This window comes from Haematobia irritans, unplaced genomic scaffold (assembly GCF_050003625.1).
Source record: "Haematobia irritans isolate KBUSLIRL unplaced genomic scaffold, ASM5000362v1 scaffold_6, whole genome shotgun sequence".
Lineage (NCBI taxonomy): Eukaryota > Metazoa > Arthropoda > Insecta > Diptera > Muscidae > Haematobia > Haematobia irritans.
Window position 1 is genome coordinate 782,524 of NW_027445819.1, and position 25,176 is coordinate 807,699.

General features: G+C 40.0%; 5 protein-coding genes across 5 annotated transcripts; 2 read left to right on the plus strand and 3 right to left on the minus strand.

Annotated features, from left to right (window-relative positions):
- Positions 1-719: 719 nt before the first annotated feature.
- LOC142242669 (histone H3) lies at positions 720-1,130 on the minus strand. The gene has a single exon (XM_075314232.1). The coding sequence runs from the start codon at positions 1,128-1,130 to the stop codon at positions 720-722; it is 411 nt and encodes a 136-aa protein (XP_075170347.1).
- A 2,477-nt stretch (positions 1,131-3,607) lies between these two features.
- LOC142242748 (histone H2B.1/H2B.2) lies at positions 3,608-3,982 on the plus strand. Its single transcript, XM_075314306.1, has one exon. The coding sequence runs from the start codon at positions 3,608-3,610 to the stop codon at positions 3,980-3,982; it is 375 nt and encodes a 124-aa protein (XP_075170421.1).
- A 2,939-nt stretch (positions 3,983-6,921) lies between these two features.
- LOC142242670 (histone H3) lies at positions 6,922-7,332 on the minus strand. The gene has a single exon (XM_075314233.1). The coding sequence runs from the start codon at positions 7,330-7,332 to the stop codon at positions 6,922-6,924; it is 411 nt and encodes a 136-aa protein (XP_075170348.1).
- An 8,028-nt stretch (positions 7,333-15,360) lies between these two features.
- On the plus strand, positions 15,361-15,735 carry LOC142242754 (histone H2B.1/H2B.2). Its single transcript, XM_075314311.1, has one exon. It carries the CDS (start codon positions 15,361-15,363, stop codon positions 15,733-15,735), a length of 375 nt encoding a protein of 124 aa, XP_075170426.1.
- A 2,939-nt stretch (positions 15,736-18,674) lies between these two features.
- Positions 18,675-19,085, minus strand: LOC142242672 (histone H3). The gene has a single exon (XM_075314234.1). It carries the CDS (start codon positions 19,083-19,085, stop codon positions 18,675-18,677), a length of 411 nt encoding a protein of 136 aa, XP_075170349.1.
- Positions 19,086-25,176: the final 6,091 nt, after the last annotated feature.

Here is a 25,176-nt window from a genome sequence, read left to right on the forward strand (position 1 = left end):
AAATGTATATATGAAAAATATTAAAACATCGTAGAAAAAATACATGTCGGATTATAATACCATTTTAACAAAATTTTAAATCGAAATACTATGAATAAAAATTTGCCATAGCTGATATACCACCTCTAGCCAAAGAAGTAAAGTAATTGGCTATTTTTGATATAAAATTTCGCAAAAAAAAAACTAAAAGAATTATAACAGCAGAGGGAATAAATTTAAGTCTAACGACTTTAGGAAATATATAAACAATAAACACCCTAGAAAATTCAAAAATAATCTCCGATTTGTTACGAAAAGTTTGCCATATAGGGTTAGAAAATATTTCATAAAATGTTTGCCGCATTGAATGTAGCATTAGATGAAAATAAGAAACAAATCCTCCTACTTATATCTTTTCTTCTTTTGAAAAAATAAATTAATAGAAAATAAATTGTGAATGAGTACGAAAAAATGGAAATTGTGAATGAGTACGAAAAAATGTAAAACCATTGGAAAGCAAAATCTACATCATATAACAACATTCCCTTCATATCCAACCTAATACAAAAAAAAAAAAAAACACAAATGCAATATAGTTTATTGATATCAAATAATAAAGAATAAATTCTTGTCAACTGTAAAGTATTGAAAAAAAATTTTCTCTTTTTATAAAAATATTGTGGTCCTGAAAAGGACCGATTGTTTTTGTAAAAAAAGTTGGCTTTTAATATGTCAAAAATTTAAGCACGTTCTCCACGAATACGTCTGGCCAATTGGATATCCTTGGGCATGATGGTGACACGCTTAGCATGGATAGCGCACAAGTTGGTATCTTCGAATAGACCAACCAAGTAGGCTTCGCTAGCTTCTTGCAAGGCCATGACAGCAGAACTCTGGAAACGCAAGTCAGTTTTGAAATCTTGGGCAATTTCACGAACCAAACGTTGGAAAGGCAATTTGCGGATCAACAATTCTGTGCTCTTTTGGTAACGACGGATTTCACGCAAAGCAACGGTACCAGGGCGGAAACGATGGGGCTTCTTGACACCGCCGGTGGCTGGGGCACTCTTACGAGCAGCTTTAGTAGCCAATTGCTTACGAGGGGCTTTGCCACCGGTAGATTTACGGGCAGTTTGCTTGGTACGAGCCATTTTTCACTTTAATTCTTCACTTCACAAGATATGAACACAAACACTGTCAAAACGTTATTACTTGTGTGCCGAGCATGAACGCGCATATTTATAGAAAAATTGAGCGCGCAAACTGTTAGTTAAGGGTGTGTGTAGGGAAAGATTGAAATATTGTATCTTACAGCTGCCTGTATAAACACGAAGTATACACGAACGAACCCGAGGGTAGATCGTGTCATTAATATTAGTAAGCATTTCAGGGCATTTTTGTATAAATAGAAGCGAAATGAGGCTGGAACAGTATTAGTTCTTGTGCATCATTCGTGAAGTGAAATTTAAAAGTGAAAAATGACTGGTCGTGGTAAAGGTGGCAAAGGCTTGGGAAAAGGTGGCGCTAAACGTCATCGTAAAGTGTTGCGTGATAACATCCAAGGTATTACCAAGCCTGCAATCAGACGTTTGGCTCGTCGTGGCGGTGTAAAACGTATCTCTGGATTGATATACGAAGAAACCCGTGGTGTCCTCAAGGTGTTTTTGGAAAACGTTATTCGTGATGCTGTCACCTACACCGAACATGCTAAGCGTAAAACCGTCACCGCTATGGATGTCGTCTACGCTTTGAAGAGACAAGGCCGCACTTTGTACGGTTTCGGCGGTTAAACATTTTCTTGACGCTATTTGGAGAATATTTAAATACTTTAATACAAAAACAATCGGTCCTTTTCAGGACCACAAAATATATTTACAAAAGAGATCATCTTGTTACAAATTTATTTAATTATTTTAATAATAAAATTTTAAATTTACTTGGTTTAAATAAAATTACAAACATTTGGTTTGCCGTCGGCAAAACATTGTTACTAACCCAATGAAACAATTATGTATGGACTTACCAAAGGCGACTACTATGCTATTTTTCTGAAAAACATGACATACGCTACAAAAGAAAAACACTACGAATGTAATACATACGAAACATATATGCAATTCTCTATATGTCATTTCTCGTCCCATTCCCCAAAGAAAATGATTCTATGATTCTCTTACTCTCTTTTTGCAGAAATCAAAGAAAATGATTCTATGTTGCACTGTACTCGATCCTAGTGTCATTTGTTCTTTTGCGTGACGTTCTTACTCTCTTTTTGCAGAAATCAGTTATGTATGTATTGATACAAACAGCTTTCTCTGTCATCAACTATTTGCAACTTCCCGCTAGAAGTTACGAACACTTACGATCCTACTAGACTTCGGCTTTGCCAAAGCATACAAAAGATACATATGTAGTAAATAATCAGGGTTGATACAGATGAAAATTAAAACACTTCGGCTCAGAAAACGAATGCTCTCTTAATGAAATTGGTGGGAATTTGTTGTTTTTCGATATTAAGCTGAGTACTATGTTCAGTTTTCAAGCTGAAAACCAGCTTATTTTCACGGTTACTTTTTTTAATCAATTAATTTTGAAATATTAAATGGTTCGCAATCAATACATTGGATCCTTTCCATCCATAATTTGAAGAGACTTGATAAAAATGTTATCGTCTTCATATATATTTTTGCACTTTTAATTTAGTGTTTTGGTGAAAAACTCGAACATAGTACTCACCTTTAGGAATAAATGGCATTAGATAGGAACAAAATGAAAATATGAAGTGGCGAAATTTTTCGATGCCATGACAGATGAATATCTTCATATAAATTTTTTTATAGTAAATTTTATTGTTACAGAAAGAAAGTATGTATGAAATTATATTGTTTGAAAATATTTTTTCTCTTTTTAAAAATGTTTTGTCGTCCTGAAAAGGACGGATTGTTGTTTGATAGAGATACGATGGTCTGTATTTACATTTTCTTGTAGATAATTTAAGCCTTCTTTTCGGTCTTCTTGGGCAAGAGAACAGCTTGGATGTTTGGCAATACACCACCTTGAGCAATGGTGACACCGGACAACAATTTGTTCAATTCTTCGTCATTACGGATAGCCAATTGCAAGTGACGAGGGATAATTCTTGTCTTTTTGTTGTCACGAGCAGCGTTACCAGCCAATTCAAGAACTTCAGCGGCCAAGTATTCCATCACAGCAGCCAAGTAAACTGGAGCTCCAGCACCAACACGCTCAGCATAGTTGCCTTTGCGCAAAAGACGATGAATACGACCGACGGGGAATTGAAGCCCAGCACGATTGGAACGAGACTTTGCCTTTCCCTTAACTTTGCCACCTTTACCGCGTCCAGACATGTTTCAATTGTTTTTTCTTTTTCACTTCACTTCACAAAACACTAATGATAGCGTTTAACTAGTTGTCAGTTCTTTATATACTTTTCGTTCGAGCTATTTAATACATTTGAGGGTTGTTTTGCTGCACGAAGAGGCTCGTTTTCCGCTACCTGAATATCTTGTCCACGAAATGGTACAAATGTGTGCTCATCGCTGCGCACACACAAAATTCTCTTTTGAACAGTGTAAACAGTGTTTGTGTGAAAAAAAAAATAGTGAAAATGCCTCCAAAAGCCAGTGGTAAAGCAGCAAAGAAGGCCGGCAAAGCCCAAAAGAACATCACAAAGGGTGACAAGACCAAGAGACGCACCAAGCGTAAGGAGAGTTATGCCATCTACATTTACAAAGTGTTGAAGCAAGTACATCCCGATACTGGTATCTCTTCAAAGGCAATGAGCATCATGAACAGTTTCGTTAATGATATCTTCGAACGTATTGCCGCCGAAGCCTCTCGTTTGGCTCACTACAACAAGCGTTCCACCATCACCAGTCGGGAAATCCAAACTGCCGTTCGTCTATTATTGCCCGGTGAATTGGCTAAGCACGCTGTCAGTGAAGGTACCAAAGCCGTTACTAAGTACACCAGCTCCAAGTAAATGGCTTTATATTTCGTCGAAAATTTATTTCCTCCACCATCAAAGGCCCTTTTCAGGGCCACAAAAATCATTAAAAAAGAGATTTTCTTTGTTGATCAACTAAAAACAAAATATCTTTATTTTATTTCAATAAAAAAAAAAAATACATCTTCCATCGAATAATAAGAAATAATTGATTTTTCAACTAAGAAAAATTCAATGTTGTAATCTTCATTTTATTAAAATTCTATTATGGCATTTCATTACTATGTCTAACTTCTATTAAAATTCTAATTTGGCATTTCATTACTGTTTCTTCAATATTTCTTCTTTTTATTTTTCTTCATTATAATAACGTCGCTATAATATTTTTCTCAGAGTAAAAGACTTTATTACATTGATCGTATGCATTACTGTAAATGGCGTAGAGTTAAAGGATGTGTGTGTGTGTGTGAGTTTTGATGATGACTCTATGCGTAGGTACATGAAACCTTTTTTTCTAGAATTCTAATTGCTGTGGTTTATTACCACATCCCAATTGGCTAATCCAGTTTTGGAAAAATTCCCATAAAACATGTGATTATAAATTTCAATTTTACCGTGAAAAATAGATTAAGTACAATGTATATTTATTTAAATAAAAATTAGGTAACAAAACAAAATTGTTTGCATAAAATTTGTTCTCTTTTTCAAAGATATTTTGTAGCCCTGAAAAGGGCTGTTAGATAAACTGCTTTCGAATATCGAAAATAATCATTCTGCCATGAAATAGAAAATTTACTTCTTGGCGGCGGCTTTTTTAGCAGCTGGTTTCTTGGCAGCCTTTTTGGGTTTGGCTGCTGCTACTGTTTTTGCCTTGGGTGCTTTTGGTTTTGTGGCGGAGGCCTTGGCCTTGGCGGCGGTTTTTGCTGGTTTAGCTTTAACTGTACCGGTCTTTTTGGCAGTTTTAGCCTTAGCCTTTTCGGTCTTCTTCTTTTCTGCTGTCTTCTTAGCGGCAGAAGGTTTCTTTGCAGCAGCCTTCTTTTCTCCACTGGCCTTTTTGGGTGCGGCAGCCTTCTTTTTCTTATCACCAGCTGGGGCCTTCTTCTTTTCGGCGCTCATTGCTTTAGACATTTTAAATGAACCAGATGCACCCTTACCTTTAGTTTGGATCAATTTTCCACTGGCAACAGCGCCTTTCAAATACTTCTTGATGAAGGGAGCCAATTTTTGGGCATCAACTTTGTAGGTGCTGGCCAAATATTTCTTGATGGCAGGCAATGATGAACCACCACGTTCTTTCAATGTTTTGATGGCAGCATCGACCATTTGTTGGGTTGGTGGATGAGATGGGGCAGCAGAGGGCTTCTTTGCCTTGGCAGCAGCTTTTTTAGGTGCCTTTTTCTCAACAGCGGCAACTGGAGATGCGGTGGCTTCAACTACGGCGGCGTCAGACATGTTTTTGTTTTTCACTTTGATTCACTTCAAGCACTAATATACACTAACACGCGTGTACGTTTATTATATATGATTTTTACCGTTCGAACTAGCTATTCTTGGGTACATCGGAATTATGAGAAGTACATAGTAGTCAGCTACGAAATTTTGTGAATTCTTGTGTGGAAGAGAATAAATTTTTTCACAAAAGTTTTGATAGAATAATTAAATTTATGATGACATAGTAAATATATTTAATTGGAATTTATCACATTTCTCTAGTAGAGATATCCACCTAAATGACAAAAAGAATTTCAATTAATAATATTGAAGGGCTAGAGTATTATAATCTTTTGAGTTGTAAGTTTATAAAAGTGTCATCATAAATTTCCAACTAAATTATATAAATTTTACTATTTTTATTGAAAATTGTATAAAATAAAAAAATTATAGGGAATCTTGATATGTTTTCTTTAAAGAAATACGAAAAAATTATACAATTTGCATAGTTTTCATGGTAAAATATTCAATTATATTATGTCGTCTATGACAGTGGAATTCATCATATTGGGATATTTTCCATGAATAAAAGTTTTTCTGCAAATTAATTTCAAAGCTCAAAACTAAAAATGTTTTAGGAAATTTTCATTCAAAAATATAATAGAAATCACACATTTATACTAAAATATAACATTATTAATAAAAAGTGTCAAATTGTAACGAAAAGTTAAAATAATCGTGAAGGTGTGGTATATCATGTACAGCGATGTTAACAATGTTGAATATAGTTGAAACCATAAAATTAAAATATTTGCAAAAGAAATGAAATGTATATATGAAAAATATTAAAACATCGTAGAAAAAATACATGTCGGATTATAATACCATTTTAACAAAATTTTAAATCGAAATACTATGAATAAAAATTTGCCATAGCTGATATACCACCTCTAGCCAAAGAAGTAAAGTAATTGGCTATTTTTGATATAAAATTTCGCAAAAAAAAAACTAAAAGAATTATAACAGCAGAGGGAATAAATTTAAGTCTAACGACTTTAGGAAATATATAAACAATAAACACCCTAGAAAATTCAAAAATAATCTCCGATTTGTTACGAAAAGTTTGCCATATAGGGTTAGAAAATATTTCATAAAATGTTTGCCGCATTGAATGTAGCATTAGATGAAAATAAGAAACAAATCCTCCTACTTATATCTTTTCTTCTTTTGAAAAAATAAATTAATAGAAAATAAATTGTGAATGAGTACGAAAAAATGGAAATTGTGAATGAGTACGAAAAAATGTAAAACCATTGGAAAGCAAAATCTACATCATATAACAACATTCCCTTCATATCCAACCTAATACAAAAAAAAAAAAAAACACAAATGCAATATAGTTTATTGATATCAAATAATAAAGAATAAATTCTTGTCAACTGTAAAGTATTGAAAAAAAATTTTCTCTTTTTATAAAAATATTGTGGTCCTGAAAAGGACCGATTGTTTTTGTAAAAAAAGTTGGCTTTTAATATGTCAAAAATTTAAGCACGTTCTCCACGAATACGTCTGGCCAATTGGATATCCTTGGGCATGATGGTGACACGCTTAGCATGGATAGCGCACAAGTTGGTATCTTCGAATAGACCAACCAAGTAGGCTTCGCTAGCTTCTTGCAAGGCCATGACAGCAGAACTCTGGAAACGCAAGTCAGTTTTGAAATCTTGGGCAATTTCACGAACCAAACGTTGGAAAGGCAATTTGCGGATCAACAATTCTGTGCTCTTTTGGTAACGACGGATTTCACGCAAAGCAACGGTACCAGGGCGGAAACGATGGGGCTTCTTGACACCGCCGGTGGCTGGGGCACTCTTACGAGCAGCTTTAGTAGCCAATTGCTTACGAGGGGCTTTGCCACCGGTAGATTTACGGGCAGTTTGCTTGGTACGAGCCATTTTTCACTTTAATTCTTCACTTCACAAGATATGAACACAAACACTGTCAAAACGTTATTACTTGTGTGCCGATTTTTGATTTGATTTTCAAAAAGTTCATTTTTATTCCATTAAATCAACTATATACGTACATAAGTAGAACTGAACTTAAGAAATTAAATTATTGATAACCAATCATATGAAGTACTAACTTCCTTCATTCTCAAACTCAAATAAACTCTTGCTGCAGATCTACCACAGACACAACTTCCTAACAAAAAACAACTAAAAAATGTCATCTCCAGTCCGTCTCAAAAATTTGGGAATACAAAAAAAAAGACAAAAGTTAATATAAAATGAAAACTTAAAGCTAGGGCTTAAAACTATGGCTTAAAACTAAGGATATTTACAATATTTACAAAATATATTTACAATGTCCACCTAAGTGGTCAGGTCTACTGCGCAGTCAAATAGACCGTGTCGTCAAGGTCATAAGTCCCATACCTTCTGTGATAGAACAATAATTGTCCATCCCTGTACAACATTCCATTCTCCTCTAGGCCCAGAAGTGAGGCCGGCGACAAGTGGGTCCTGCCAGTAAGACTGTCAACGTCCCCCCGAAAGCCCAACATGTCAACAACCATTCCGTTTGGAACAGTCTCCGAGTCTCGCAAAAATACCAGAGCATCCCTCATCATCACCACATCAATACGCAACACATTCGCACAATCATACACTGCCCTCGCAGAGGGACTTCGCACCGTGCCATCATCCAAAACCATGGGTCTCATACCAACACACGCCCTCAAGATGCCTCTCTCCCATATCCTAAGTCTCTCCATCTGCGCAGACGAAATGCCAGCCCAAACGGGGAAGGCGTAGGTTATGACAGGTCGCACTATCTGACTGTAAATCAGAAGTTTGACCCGTTGAGAGAGGCCTCCCCTCATAGCAATCAGCCTCCTATACGCAAAATAAATACCCTTGCCCTTCGCCAAGGTGTAATCCAAGTGCCTACGAAACGAGAATCCAGTATCAAAGACCACGCCAAGGTACTTCAGCGAGTCCGTCACGACAACAGAAGTGCCAGCGATCAACACCTCAGGTCGAAATGACACGAAATTGGGAAATACCGTGCCAGGTCGCCCAGTGATGACGACCGCAGAACACTTCCTGACATTCAGCCTGAGTCTCCACTTGGAGAAATAGCTGTGCAAATCCTCCAAGTAGAGATTAAGACCACGCTCAATCGAACCGGCCCTGGGACCAGAAAACGCAACCATAACATCGTCTGCATACGCTAGCAGCAAGCCCCTTTCGGGTGGTTCAGGGATATCACTTGCAAAAATATTATAGAGTATCGGCCCAAGGAGTGAACCTTGGGGCACACCCACTGAAACATTCCTCCAAGTCGACATTCCATCACCTACTCTCACAGCAAAAGAGCGATCCCGCAAGAAACTTGCTACCATCCCACACAGACGCTCACCAAAGCCGAAGCGGGACATCTTGTACAAAATCCCGTCATGCCACACAGAATCAAACGCCTTGGCGAAGTCAAGGCCAACAGCAATTGTACCATACCTCCTCCCCAGAGACCTAACAACATGCGTCGAGAAAACACCCAATGCGTGAGATGTGGACAGACCTCGCCTGAACCCGAACTGGAAATCCTTGAAGACCCCATTCTCCTCCGCGAACGACCTAATCCTTTCTAGGACGAAAAATTCAAAAAGTTTGCCAAACGATGACAACATTGAGATCGGTCTGTAGCCCGAACAATCTTCACGAGAGCCGCCAGCTTTCGGTATTGGAATGACAACTGCCTTTTTCCACGCCTTTGGGAAGTATCCCAAATTAAGGCAGTGGTTAAAGAGGACAGCTAGAAATCCAAAAACCAAGATGCCAGCTCTCTTGATGACTGTATCCGGGATACCGTCCAACCCAGAAGATCTCTTGGCAGGCCTTAATGCCAAGGCCTGCCCAATATCATCAGGCCTGACAAACCCTCCGTCAGCCCAGAGAGAACGATCCGATATCATTGCCCCATCCGCAGAAAATGTGCCACAAAATGTTGTCAGAGGCGGCCCTCGTCCAATACCATCCGCAACCACGCCGACATTATTGGCGAAGTCGTCATCATTCATATTAACGGGCGCAGAAGACTGCAGGAAGTCGGCTAGAACCTCTGCTTTGTGAGCATCGACAGTCGCCTGACTACCGTCAGGACAACGCAAAGCACCAACAGAGATTCCTGTCGACAAACCGGCAGCCCTTTTCACCCGTCCATATGTCCGATTATCCACCTTAATGCCACGAAGATAACGCTTCAGCCGATCCTCCTCAAACCGTCTTATAGAACCGTCAATGACAACATTAAGCTCACCAATCATAGCCCTGATCTCAGATCGCCTCTCAGGATCTGGCGTCCTGCGAGCCGTCCTACAAAGCCCACGCCGCTCACGAATAAGGCCAACCAAATAAGGCGGAAGATCAGGAAGAGATTTCCTATTCCTAACTCTGGGCACAGAACGGTCCACAGCCTCACGAAACACATTCACCAAACCATCCACACAGTCATCAATCTCATTCACTGTGACATTTCTGTCAACCGGAAGCATGTGCCCCTCCAAACCATTCATAAGATGAGACCTAAATCTTCTCACATTCATACGTCTATAATCTAAATATCCAACTCGCTCTCGCCTAGCAACATCATTCACACTCAGAAACAAACAAATAGCCCTATGGTCTGACTCAAAATCCACCGCATCCACAAGCCCCCCAGGGTTCAACACAGGAAGACCAGGGGAGATCAAAAATAAATCTATAAATGACCCGTAATCGCCATTTGGCCTGGTAGGTCTATTCGCAGCACAAGCTACTAAATTCGGCGAATTCAGAAGGAATTCGGCGAATCTTCTACCCCTATGATCCAACTCGTTGCCACCCCAGGATGGATGCCTCGCATTGAGATCAGCACCAACAACTACTTCGCCCTCATCATATAATGAAAGAATCGCATTAAAATCATCCACACGCAAAGCAATAGACGGAGGCAGGTACAATGAAACAAACGAAATCGAAGACCCATCATTCATCCACACTCTAACAGCACACGACTCAACCACACCAGTATCAAGCACAATCTCATCACACCTGAAGTCATCTCTTACCACGACAGCCGTCCCACCTCCAGACCGACCCTGTCTATCCCTGCGAAACACCCGATAACCATCGATGGCGAATGTATGAGAGGCCGAAAGCTTATGTTCCGCCAATAGCAAAACATCTGGCTTTCGTTCTCTCATAAACATTGCCAAAAAATGTCTCTTGCTCAGGGATATGCAAGAGTTGACGTTCAGAAACACACAATTCAATTCACACATTGACAAGCACACGCATCATGGCCAAAAGGGCCTCATTCTCACCTTTTTCCTTAACCAGTCTTTCATATCGTGGAGCAAATTCCCTCATTCGGGCAAAAACTCCAATGAAATCCCCACCAAAGACACGCTGACAGGCGTCGAACATGTCGGGCTTACGATTTGAGGCACCTGATGAGGGTACCCCCTTCGTAATTCCAACGCCACTTCTGACAGCGAGGGGGGGATTTGGGCGCGCACCTAGGGCGGCAGCATATGACATGCTAGCAACGCGATCAGATTTAGCTTTGGCTTTCGCCTTAGCTTCCTCTTTACGCTTTGCAAGCGCTGCCATAATGGCTACCCTACGTGGGCACTCCAAGGAGCCAGCCGTATGCCCCACGACATCACAGTTCACACATCTCACAGGGGGGCACTCTGAAACCACTCCAGAAATCGGGTCAATAACGCCCTGAGCAGCAATCTCCCTAGAGGGGATATGACAGTCCCCCGGTCCATGAGCGCCCCCACACTTCACACAGCGAAGAGGCATACTACAATTCTCGGAGACATGTCCAAACCTTTGGCAGCGGAAACATTGGGGGGGACCCTTCGATTTGTCCTTGGTGAACCGAACTACGCAGTCGAGGACTGTCCGTAACTTGTACAGCTCCTCGACGTCACTAGTTCGGTCCACGCGCAGGACCCATTTGTCCTCAGCGATATTCTTCACACTCAGTATGCTGAGCTTGAAAGTGATTTTCTCCCCCGAGAAAAATCCTAAAACCTCCTGCTCACTATACTCACTCGAAAGTCCGTGAAGGACAATGGTGTAGGGCAAAACACACTTTGGTGTATGAGTGTGGCCCATATACTTTCGATCCCTAAAAATCGACGTGACCTTCTCAAAGTTCTTCAGACCCTTCACCTTTACATTAATCACCCCTTTTCTTACCATTTTTATATGGAAGTCACCATTCTTCAACGTCCTATTTAAAATATTGGCTATCTCCCTTATACTTGTCTCGTATAATGTTATCGCCGGCATCATACCATCAGTGTTGATTTTCTTCTCCTTCGGTGTATCTTCTTTAGGCTTGGTTGCCGCAGTCTTCTTCTTCTTATTTTTGCCTTTCGCCTCTATTAAAGTGGGGAACTGCTCATTCGCTTTCGACGCTTTGGGTATTGCGCCTGTTGGGGCCTTCTTTAATGCTTCTGCAGTTGACATCGAGGCCACTGTTGCCGGCGGTGCAACAAATTCCATCTTCGCAGTGCCGGGGACTTCGGCTGCCCCGACCGACAAAACATCATCTATCTCTTCTGAGACCATGCCATCCATACCACTTTCAATGGCAGTATCGTTGTGAGTGACTGTTCTACCAGCGCCACTCAATGCCTGAATCTCAGCTCTCAGTCTGTTATTTTCTTCGACCAGCATTGAAATGGTTCCATTTAGTTCGCTAATGGTACCATTGAGCTTCTCAACTGCTAGCTGCAAACGCAAATTCTCGTATGGCGAATCTCGCCCACTCGACTTCTTTTTGCGTTTACGCCTCTCACGCTCTCTATTGCGTGCCTCCTCATTATTAAGGCTAGTGTCAGATAATTGGCTACTAGCCTCACCAGTCATCTTCGCCTCACTGACTTTTCCACCAAGTCTTTGACTTTCACTCATTGTGACTACTTGAATGGCTTCCTCGCGTCCACCATTCAATGTAGTCACTGGAAAATCTTTCAAATTATTGAAAATTTCAATATTTGATTTTTGCTGCCTACTATGCAAATCTCACTTTTACAGGTAGGGTGTGAGATTTTTGCTGCCTACTATTTCGATTTCGGCTTCTCACAATCGCTAGTAAGGTACAATATTTTGCACAATTTTTGCTGCCTACTATATCGTCTTCCGCTTCTCAAAATCGCTGGTAAGGTGAGTGATTTTGACAAATTTTGCTGCCTACTATTTCGATTTCGGCTTCTCAAAAATCGAGGTAAGCTAACCAAATTTAGCCACCAATTTGAGATTTAATTTTGTTTCAAGCTCACTGAGATTAAATTTCTGCTTCAAACTAGTGTTACAGTGAAGTGATAGTTCCGTCGGCAAAACACCAAAAAACTGCCAAGCTTATTAAAAAAAGCCGTCGGTAAAATTACCAATCCGCCAAACTAAAAAGCCGACGGGAAAACAGCAGTTTGCTTGGTAGACACTTCTCACTTTAATTCTTCACTTCACAAGATATGAACACAAACACTGTCAAAAAGGTATTACTTGTGTGCCGAGCATGAACGCCATATTTATAGAAAAATTGAGCGCGCAAACTGTTAGTTAAGGGTGTGTGTAGTGAAAGATTGAAATATTGTATCTTACAGCTGCCTGTATATACACGAAGTATACACGAACGAACCCGAGGGTAGATCGTGTTATTAATATTAGTAAGCATTTCAAGGAATTTTTGTATAAATAGAAGCGCATAGGCTGCGGAACAGTATTAGTTCTTGTACAACGTTTGTGAAGTGAATTAAAAAAAAAGTGAAAAATGACTGGTCGTGGTAAAGGTGGCAAAGGCTTGGGAAAAGGTGGCGCTAAACGTCATCGTAAAGTGTTGCGTGATAACATCCAAGGTATTACCAAGCCTGCAATCAGACGTTTGGCTCGTCGTGGCGGTGTAAAACGTATCTCTGGATTGATATACGAAGAAACCCGTGGTGTCCTCAAGGTGTTTTTGGAAAACGTTATTCGTGATGCTGTCACCTACACCGAACATGCTAAGCGTAAAACCGTCACCGCTATGGATGTCGTCTACGCTTTGAAGAGACAAGGCCGCACTTTGTACGGTTTCGGCGGTTAAACATTTTCTTGACGCTATTTGGAGAATATTTAAATACTTTAATACAAAAACAATCGGTCCTTTTCAGGACCACAAAATATATTTACAAAAGAGATCATCTTGTTACAAATTTATTTAATTATTTTAATAATAAAATTTTAAATTTACTTGGTTTAAATAAAATTACAAACATTTGGTTTGCCGTCGGCAAAACATTGTTACTAACCCAATGAAACAATTATGTATGGACTTACCAAAGGCGACTACTATGCTATTTTTCTGAAAAACATGACATACGCTACAAAAGAAAAACACTACGAATGTAATACATACGAAACATATATGCAATTCTCTATATGTCATTTCTCGTCCCATTCCCCAAAGAAAATGATTCTATGATTCTCTTACTCTCTTTTTGCAGAAATCAAAGAAAATGATTCTATGTTGCACTGTACTCGATCCTAGTGTCATTTGTTCTTTTGCGTGACGTTCTTACTCTCTTTTTGCAGAAATCAGTTATGTATGTATTGATACAAACAGCTTTCTCTGTCATCAACTATTTGCAACTTCCCGCTAGAAGTTACGAACACTTACGATCCTACTAGACTTCGGCTTTGCCAAAGCATACAAAAGATACATATGTAGTAAATAATCAGGGTTGATACAGATGAAAATTAAAACACTTCGGCTCAGAAAACGAATGCTCTCTTAATGAAATTGGTGGGAATTTGTTGTTTTTCGATATTAAGCTGAGTACTATGTTCAGTTTTCAAGCTGAAAACCAGCTTATTTTCACGGTTACTTTTTTTAATCAATTAATTTTGAAATATTAAATGGTTCGCAATCAATACATTGGATCCTTTCCATCCATAATTTGAAGAGACTTGATAAAAATGTTATCGTCTTCATATATATTTTTGCACTTTTAATTTAGTGTTTTGGTGAAAAACTCGAACATAGTACTCACCTTTAGGAATAAATGGCATTAGATAGGAACAAAATGAAAATATGAAGTGGCGAAATTTTTCGATGCCATGACAGATGAATATCTTCATATAAATTTTTTTATAGTAAATTTTATTGTTACAGAAAGAAAGTATGTATGAAATTATATTGTTTGAAAATATTTTTTCTCTTTTTAAAAATGTTTTGTCGTCCTGAAAAGGACGGATTGTTGTTTGATAGAGATACGATGGTCTGTATTTACATTTTCTTGTAGATAATTTAAGCCTTCTTTTCGGTCTTCTTGGGCAAGAGAACAGCTTGGATGTTTGGCAATACACCACCTTGAGCAATGGTGACACCGGACAACAATTTGTTCAATTCTTCGTCATTACGGATAGCCAATTGCAAGTGACGAGGGATAATTCTTGTCTTTTTGTTGTCACGAGCAGCGTTACCAGCCAATTCAAGAACTTCAGCGGCCAAGTATTCCATCACAGCAGCCAAGTAAACTGGAGCTCCAGCACCAACACGCTCAGCATAGTTGCCTTTGCGCAAAAGACGATGAATACGACCGACGGGGAATTGAAGCCCAGCACGATTGGAACGAGACTTTGCCTTTCCCTTAACTTTGCCACCTTTACCGCGTCCAGACATGTTTCAATTGTTTTTTCTTTTTCACTTCACTTCACAAAACACTAATGATAGCGTTTAACTAGTTGTCAGTTCTTTATATACTTTTCGTTCGAGCTATTTAATACATTTGAGGGTTGTTTTGCTGCACGAAGAGGCTCGTTTTCCGCTACCTGAATATCTTGTCCACGAAATGGTACAAATGTGTGCTCATCGCTGCGCACACACAAAATTCTCTTTTGAACAGTGTAAACAGTGTTTGTGTGAAAAAAAAAATAGTGAAAATGCCTCCAAAAGCCAGTGGTAAAGCAGCAAAGAAGGCCGGCAAAGCCCAAAAGAACATCACAAAGGGTGACAAGACCAAGAGACGCACCAAGCGTAAGGAGAGTTATGCCATCTACATTTACAAAGTGTTGAAGCAAGTACATCCCGATACTGGTATCTCTTCAAAGGCAATGAGCATCATGAACAGTTTCGTTAATGATATCTTCGAACGTATTGCCGCCGAAGCCTCTCGTTTGGCTCACTACAACAAGCGTTCCACCATCACCAGTCGGGAAATCCAAACTGCCGTTCGTCTATTATTGCCCGGTGAATTGGCTAAGCACGCTGTCAGTGAAGGTACCAAAGCCGTTACTAAGTACACCAGCTCCAAGTAAATGGCTTTATATTTCGTCGAAAATTTATTTCCTCCACCATCAAAGGCCCTTTTCAGGGCCACAAAAATCATTAAAAAAGAGATTTTCTTTGTTGATCAACTAAAAACAAAATATCTTTATTTTATTTCAATAAAAAAAAAAAATACATCTTCCATCGAATAATAAGAAATAATTGATTTTTCAACTAAGAAAAATTCAATGTTGTAATCTTCATTTTATTAAAATTCTATTATGGCATTTCATTACTATGTCTAACTTCTATTAAAATTCTAATTTGGCATTTCATTACTGTTTCTTCAATATTTCTTCTTTTTATTTTTCTTCATTATAATAACGTCGCTATAATATTTTTCTCAGAGTAAAAGACTTTATTACATTGATCGTATGCATTACTGTAAATGGCGTAGAGTTAAAGGATGTGTGTGTGTGTGTGAGTTTTGATGATGACTCTATGCGTAGGTACATGAAACCTTTTTTTCTAGAATTCTAATTGCTGTGGTTTATTACCACATCCCAATTGGCTAATCCAGTTTTGGAAAAATTCCCATAAAACATGTGATTATAAATTTCAATTTTACCGTGAAAAATAGATTAAGTACAATGTATATTTATTTAAATAAAAATTAGGTAACAAAACAAAATTGTTTGCATAAAATTTGTTCTCTTTTTCAAAGATATTTTGTAGCCCTGAAAAGGGCTGTTAGATAAACTGCTTTCGAATATCGAAAATAATCATTCTGCCATGAAATAGAAAATTTACTTCTTGGCGGCGGCTTTTTTAGCAGCTGGTTTCTTGGCAGCCTTTTTGGGTTTGGCTGCTGCTACTGTTTTTGCCTTGGGTGCTTTTGGTTTTGTGGCGGAGGCCTTGGCCTTGGCGGCGGTTTTTGCTGGTTTAGCTTTAACTGTACCGGTCTTTTTGGCAGTTTTAGCCTTAGCCTTTTCGGTCTTCTTCTTTTCTGCTGTCTTCTTAGCGGCAGAAGGTTTCTTTGCAGCAGCCTTCTTTTCTCCACTGGCCTTTTTGGGTGCGGCAGCCTTCTTTTTCTTATCACCAGCTGGGGCCTTCTTCTTTTCGGCGCTCATTGCTTTAGACATTTTAAATGAACCAGATGCACCCTTACCTTTAGTTTGGATCAATTTTCCACTGGCAACAGCGCCTTTCAAATACTTCTTGATGAAGGGAGCCAATTTTTGGGCATCAACTTTGTAGGTGCTGGCCAAATATTTCTTGATGGCAGGCAATGATGAACCACCACGTTCTTTCAATGTTTTGATGGCAGCATCGACCATTTGTTGGGTTGGTGGATGAGATGGGGCAGCAGAGGGCTTCTTTGCCTTGGCAGCAGCTTTTTTAGGTGCCTTTTTCTCAACAGCGGCAACTGGAGATGCGGTGGCTTCAACTACGGCGGCGTCAGACATGTTTTTGTTTTTCACTTTGATTCACTTCAAGCACTAATATACACTAACACGCGTGTACGTTTATTATATATGATTTTTACCGTTCGAACTAGCTATTCTTGGGTACATCGGAATTATGAGAAGTACATAGTAGTCAGCTACGAAATTTTGTGAATTCTTGTGTGGAAGAGAATAAATTTTTTCACAAAAGTTTTGATAGAATAATTAAATTTATGATGACATAGTAAATATATTTAATTGGAATTTATCACATTTCTCTAGTAGAGATATCCACCTAAATGACAAAAAGAATTTCAATTAATAATATTGAAGGGCTAGAGTATTATAATCTTTTGAGTTGTAAGTTTATAAAAGTGTCATCATAAATTTCCAACTAAATTATATAAATTTTACTATTTTTATTGAAAATTGTATAAAATAAAAAAATTATAGGGAATCTTGATATGTTTTCTTTAAAGAAATACGAAAAAATTATACAATTTGCATAGTTTTCATGGTAAAATATTCAATTATATTATGTCGTCTATGACAGTGGAATTCATCATATTGGGATATTTTCCATGAATAAAAGTTTTTCTGCAAATTAATTTCAAAGCTCAAAACTAAAAATGTTTTAGGAAATTTTCATTCAAAAATATAATAGAAATCACACATTTATACTAAAATATAACATTATTAATAAAAAGTGTCAAATTGTAACGAAAAGTTAAAATAATCGTGAAGGTGTGGTATATCATGTACAGCGATGTTAACAATGTTGAATATAGTTGAAACCATAAAATTAAAATATTTGCAAAAGAAATGAAATGTATATATGAAAAATATTAAAACATCGTAGAAAAAATACATGTCGGATTATAATACCATTTTAACAAAATTTTAAATCGAAATACTATGAATAAAAATTTGCCATAGCTGATATACCACCTCTAGCCAAAGAAGTAAAGTAATTGGCTATTTTTGATATAAAATTTCGCAAAAAAAAAACTAAAAGAATTATAACAGCAGAGGGAATAAATTTAAGTCTAACGACTTTAGGAAATATATAAACAATAAACACCCTAGAAAATTCAAAAATAATCTCCGATTTGTTACGAAAAGTTTGCCATATAGGGTTAGAAAATATTTCATAAAATGTTTGCCGCATTGAATGTAGCATTAGATGAAAATAAGAAACAAATCCTCCTACTTATATCTTTTCTTCTTTTGAAAAAATAAATTAATAGAAAATAAATTGTGAATGAGTACGAAAAAATGGAAATTGTGAATGAGTACGAAAAAATGTAAAACCATTGGAAAGCAAAATCTACATCATATAACAACATTCCCTTCATATCCAACCTAATACAAAAAAAAAAAAAAACACAAATGCAATATAGTTTATTGATATCAAATAATAAAGAATAAATTCTTGTCAACTGTAAAGTATTGAAAAAAAATTTTCTCTTTTTATAAAAATATTGTGGTCCTGAAAAGGACCGATTGTTTTTGTAAAAAAAGTTGGCTTTTAATATGTCAAAAATTTAAGCACGTTCTCCACGAATACGTCTGGCCAATTGGATATCCTTGGGCATGATGGTGACACGCTTAGCATGGATAGCGCACAAGTTGGTATCTTCGAATAGACCAACCAAGTAGGCTTCGCTAGCTTCTTGCAAGGCCATGACAGCAGAACTCTGGAAACGCAAGTCAGTTTTGAAATCTTGGGCAATTTCACGAACCAAACGTTGGAAAGGCAATTTGCGGATCAACAATTCTGTGCTCTTTTGGTAACGACGGATTTCACGCAAAGCAACGGTACCAGGGCGGAAACGATGGGGCTTCTTGACACCGCCGGTGGCTGGGGCACTCTTACGAGCAGCTTTAGTAGCCAATTGCTTACGAGGGGCTTTGCCACCGGTAGATTTACGGGCAGTTTGCTTGGTACGAGCCATTTTTCACTTTAATTCTTCACTTCACAAGATATGAACACAAACACTGTCAAAACGTTATTACTTGTGTGCCGATTTGATTTTGATTTTCAAAAAGTTCATTTTTATTCCATTAAATCAACTATATACGTACATAAGTAGAACTGAACTTAAGAAATTAAATTATTGATAACCAATCATATGAAGTACTAACTTCCTTCATTCTCAAACTCAAATAAACTCTTGCTGCAGATCTACCACAGACACAACTTCCTAACAAAAAACAACTAAAAAATGTCATCTCCAGTCCGTCTCAAAAATTTGGGAATACAAAAAAAAAGACAAAAGTTAATATAAAATGAAAACTTAAAGCTAGGGCTTAAAACTATGGCTTAAAACTAAGGATATTTACAATATTTACAAAATATATTTACAATGTCCACCTAAGTGGTCAGGTCTACTGCGCAGTCAAATAGACCGTGTCGTCAAGGTCATAAGTCCCATACCTTCTGTGATAGAACAATAATTGTCCATCCCTGTACAACATTCCATTCTCCTCTAGGCCCAGAAGTGAGGCCGGCGACAAGTGGGTCCTGCCAGTAAGACTGTCAACGTCCCCCCGAAAGCCCAACATGTCAACAACCATTCCGTTTGGAACAGTCTCCGAGTCTCGCAAAAATACCAGAGCATCCCTCATCATCACCACATCAATACGCAACACATTCGCACAATCATACACTGCCCTCGCAGAGGGACTTCGCACCGTGCCATCATCCAAAACCATGGGTCTCATACCAACACACGCCCTCAAGATGCCTCTCTCCCATATCCTAAGTCTCTCCATCTGCGCAGACGAAATGCCAGCCCAAACGGGGAAGGCGTAGGTTATGACAGGTCGCACTATCTGACTGTAAATCAGAAGTTTGACCCGTTGAGAGAGGCCTCCCCTCATAGCAATCAGCCTCCTATACGCAAAATAAATACCCTTGCCCTTCGCCAAGGTGTAATCCAAGTGCCTACGAAACGAGAATCCAGTATCAAAGACCACGCCAAGGTACTTCAGCGAGTCCGTCACGACAACAGAAGTGCCAGCGATCAACACCTCAGGTCGAAATGACACGAAATTGGGAAATACCGTGCCAGGTCGCCCAGTGATGACGACCGCAGAACACTTCCTGACATTCAGCCTGAGTCTCCACTTGGAGAAATAGCTGTGCAAATCCTCCAAGTAGAGATTAAGACCACGCTCAATCGAACCGGCCCTGGGACCAGAAAACGCAACCATAACATCGTCTGCATACGCTAGCAGCAAGCCCCTTTCGGGTGGTTCAGGGATATCACTTGCAAAAATATTATAGAGTATCGGCCCAAGGAGTGAACCTTGGGGCACACCCACTGAAACATTCCTCCAAGTCGACATTCCATCACCTACTCTCACAGCAAAAGAGCGATCCCGCAAGAAACTTGCTACCATCCCACACAGACGCTCACCAAAGCCGAAGCGGGACATCTTGTACAAAATCCCGTCATGCCACACAGAATCAAACGCCTTGGCGAAGTCAAGGCCAACAGCAATTGTACCATACCTCCTCCCCAGAGACCTAACAACATGCGTCGAGAAAACACCCAATGCGTGAGATGTGGACAGACCTCGCCTGAACCCGAACTGGAAATCCTTGAAGACCCCATTCTCCTCCGCGAACGACCTAATCCTTTCTAGGACGAAAAATTCAAAAAGTTTGCCAAACGATGACAACATTGAGATCGGTCTGTAGCCCGAACAATCTTCACGAGAGCCGCCAGCTTTCGGTATTGGAATGACAACTGCCTTTTTCCACGCCTTTGGGAAGTATCCCAAATTAAGGCAGTGGTTAAAGAGGACAGCTAGAAATCCAAAAACCAAGATGCCAGCTCTCTTGATGACTGTATCCGGGATACCGTCCAACCCAGAAGATCTCTTGGCAGGCCTTAATGCCAAGGCCTGCCCAATATCATCAGGCCTGACAAACCCTCCGTCAGCCCAGAGAGAACGATCCGATATCATTGCCCCATCCGCAGAAAATGTGCCACAAAATGTTGTCAGAGGCGGCCCTCGTCCAATACCATCCGCAACCACGCCGACATTATTGGCGAAGTCGTCATCATTCATATTAACGGGCGCAGAAGACTGCAGGAAGTCGGCTAGAACCTCTGCTTTGTGAGCATCGACAGTCGCCTGACTACCGTCAGGACAACGCAAAGCACCAACAGAGATTCCTGTCGACAAACCGGCAGCCCTTTTCACCCGTCCATATGTCCGATTATCCACCTTAATGCCACGAAGATAACGCTTCAGCCGATCCTCCTCAAACCGTCTTATAGAACCGTCAATGACAACATTAAGCTCACCAATCATAGCCCTGATCTCAGATCGCCTCTCAGGATCTGGCGTCCTGCGAGCCGTCCTACAAAGCCCACGCCGCTCACGAATAAGGCCAACCAAATAAGGCGGAAGATCAGGAAGAGATTTCCTATTCCTAACTCTGGGCACAGAACGGTCCACAGCCTCACGAAACACATTCACCAAACCATCCACACAGTCATCAATCTCATTCACTGTGACATTTCTGTCAACCGGAAGCATGTGCCCCTCCAAACCATTCATAAGATGAGACCTAAATCTTCTCACATTCATACGTCTATAATCTAAATATCCAACTCGCTCTCGCCTAGCAACATCATTCACACTCAGAAACAAACAAATAGCCCTATGGTCTGACTCAAAATCCACCGCATCCACAAGCCCCCCAGGGTTCAACACAGGAAGACCAGGGGAGATCAAAAATAAATCTATAAATGACCCGTAATCGCCATTTGGCCTGGTAGGTCTATTCGCAGCACAAGCTACTAAATTCGGCGAATTCAGAAGGAATTCGGCGAATCTTCTACCCCTATGATCCAACTCGTTGCCACCCCAGGATGGATGCCTCGCATTGAGATCAGCACCAACAACTACTTCGCCCTCATCATATAATGAAAGAATCGCATTAAAATCATCCACACGCAAAGCAATAGACGGAGGCAGGTACAATGAAACAAACGAAATCGAAGACCCATCATTCATCCACACTCTAACAGCACACGACTCAACCACACCAGTATCAAGCACAATCTCATCACACCTGAAGTCATCTCTTACCACGACAGCCGTCCCACCTCCAGACCGACCCTGTCTATCCCTGCGAAACACCCGATAACCATCGATGGCGAATGTATGAGAGGCCGAAAGCTTATGTTCCGCCAATAGCAAAACATCTGGCTTTCGTTCTCTCATAAACATTGCCAAAAAATGTCTCTTGCTCAGGGATATGCAAGAGTTGACGTTCAGAAACACACAATTCAATTCACACATTGACAAGCACACGCATCATGGCCAAAAGGGCCTCATTCTCACCTTTTTCCTTAACCAGTCTTTCATATCGTGGAGCAAATTCCCTCATTCGGGCAAAAACTCCAATGAAATCCCCACCAAAGACACGCTGACAGGCGTCGAACATGTCGGGCTTACGATTTGAGGCACCTGATGAGGGTACCCCCTTCGTAATTCCAACGCCACTTCTGACAGCGAGGGGGGGATTTGGGCGCGCACCTAGGGCGGCAGCATATGACATGCTAGCAACGCGATCAGATTTAGCTTTGGCTTTCGCCTTAGCTTCCTCTTTACGCTTTGCAAGCGCTGCCATAATGGCTACCCTACGTGGGCACTCCAAGGAGCCAGCCGTATGCCCCACGACATCACAGTTCACACATCTCACAGGGGGGCACTCTGAAACCACTCCAGAAATCGGGTCAATAACGCCCTGAGCAGCAATCTCCCTAGAGGGGATATGACAGTCCCCCGGTCCATGAGCGCCCCCACACTTCACACAGCGAAGAGGCATACTACAATTCTCGGAGACATGTCCAAACCTTTGGCAGCGGAAACATTGGGGGGGACCCTTCGATTTGTCCTTGGTGAACCGAACTACGCAGTCGAGGACTGTCCGTAACTTGTACAGCTCCTCGACGTCACTAGTTCGGTCCACGCGCAGGACCCATTTGTCCTCAGCGATATTCTTCACACTCAGTATGCTGAGCTTGAAAGTGATTTTCTCCCCCGAGAAAAATCCTAAAACCTCCTGCTCACTATACTCACTCGAAAGTCCGTGAAGGACAATGGTGTAGGGCAAAACACACTTTGGTGTATGAGTGTGGCCCATATACTTTCGATCCCTAAAAATCGACGTGACCTTCTCAAAGTTCTTCAGACCCTTCACCTTTACATTAATCACCCCTTTTCTTACCATTTTTATATGGAAGTCACCATTCTTCAACGTCCTATTTAAAATATTGGCTATCTCCCTTATACTTGTCTCGTATAATGTTATCGCCGGCATCATACCATCAGTGTTGATTTTCTTCTCCTTCGGTGTATCTTCTTTAGGCTTGGTTGCCGCAGTCTTCTTCTTCTTATTTTTGCCTTTCGCCTCTATTAAAGTGGGGAACTGCTCATTCGCTTTCGACGCTTTGGGTATTGCGCCTGTTGGGGCCTTCTTTAATGCTTCTGCAGTTGACATCGAGGCCACTGTTGCCGGCGGTGCAACAAATTCCATCTTCGCAGTGCCGGGGACTTCGGCTGCCCCGACCGACAAAACATCATCTATCTCTTCTGAGACCATGCCATCCATACCACTTTCAATGGCAGTATCGTTGTGAGTGACTGTTCTACCAGCGCCACTCAATGCCTGAATCTCAGCTCTCAGTCTGTTATTTTCTTCGACCAGCATTGAAATGGTTCCATTTAGTTCGCTAATGGTACCATTGAGCTTCTCAACTGCTAGCTGCAAACGCAAATTCTCGTATGGCGAATCTCGCCCACTCGACTTCTTTTTGCGTTTACGCCTCTCACGCTCTCTATTGCGTGCCTCCTCATTATTAAGGCTAGTGTCAGATAATTGGCTACTAGCCTCACCAGTCATCTTCGCCTCACTGACTTTTCCACCAAGTCTTTGACTTTCACTCATTGTGACTACTTGAATGGCTTCCTCGCGTCCACCATTCAATGTAGTCACTGGAAAATCTTTCAAATTATTGAAAATTTCAATATTTGATTTTTGCTGCCTACTATGCAAATCTCACTTTTACAGGTAGGGTGTGAGATTTTTGCTGCCTACTATTTCGATTTCGGCTTCTCACAATCGCTAGTAAGGTACAATATTTTGCACAATTTTTGCTGCCTACTATATCGTCTTCCGCTTCTCAAAATCGCTGGTAAGGTGAGTGATTTTGACAAATTTTGCTGCCTACTATTTCGATTTCGGCTTCTCAAAAATCGAGGTAAGCTAACCAAATTTAGCCACCAATTTGAGATTTAATTTTGTTTCAAGCTCACTGAGATTAAATTTCTGCTTCAAACTAGTGTTACAGTGAAGTGATAGTTCCGTCGGCAAAACACCAAAAAACTGCCAAGCTTATTAAAAAAAGCCGTCGGTAAAATTACCAATCCGCCAAACTAAAAAGCCGACGGGAAAACAGCAGTTTGCTTGGTAGACACTTCTCACTTTAATTCTTCACTTCACAAGATATGAACACAAACACTGTCAAAACGTTATTACTTGTGTGCCGAGCATGAACGCGCATATTTATAGAAAAATTGAGCGCGCAAACTGTTAGTTAAGGGTGTGTGTAGGGAAAGATTGAAATATTGTATCTTACAGCTGCCTGTATAAACACGAAGTATACACGAACGAACCCGAGGGTAGATCGTGTCATTAATATTAGTAAGCATTTCAGGGCATTTTTGTATAAATAGAAGCGAAATGAGGCTGGAACAGTATTAGTTCTTGTGCATCATTCGTGAAGTGAAATTTAAAAGTGAAAAATGACTGGTCGTGGTAAAGGTGGCAAAGGCTTGGGAAAAGGTGGCGCTAAACGTCATCGTAAAGTGTTGCGTGATAACATCCAAGGTATTACCAAGCCTGCAATCAGACGTTTGGCTCGTCGTGGCGGTGTAAAACGTATCTCTGGATTGATATACGAAGAAACCCGTGGTGTCCTCAAGGTGTTTTTGGAAAACGTTATTCGTGATGCTGTCACC

Bases quoted from the DNA above. Each gene is read 5' to 3' on its own strand.
- LOC142242669 (XM_075314232.1), bottom strand. From the start codon at position 1,130: ATGGCTCGTACCAAGCAAACTGCCCGTAAATCTACCGGTGGCAAAGCC.
- LOC142242754 (XM_075314311.1), top strand. From the start codon at position 15,361: ATGCCTCCAAAAGCCAGTGGTAAAGCAGCAAAGAAGGCCGGCAAAGCC.
- LOC142242748 (XM_075314306.1), top strand. From the start codon at position 3,608: ATGCCTCCAAAAGCCAGTGGTAAAGCAGCAAAGAAGGCCGGCAAAGCC.
- LOC142242672 (XM_075314234.1), bottom strand. From the start codon at position 19,085: ATGGCTCGTACCAAGCAAACTGCCCGTAAATCTACCGGTGGCAAAGCC.
- LOC142242670 (XM_075314233.1), bottom strand. From the start codon at position 7,332: ATGGCTCGTACCAAGCAAACTGCCCGTAAATCTACCGGTGGCAAAGCC.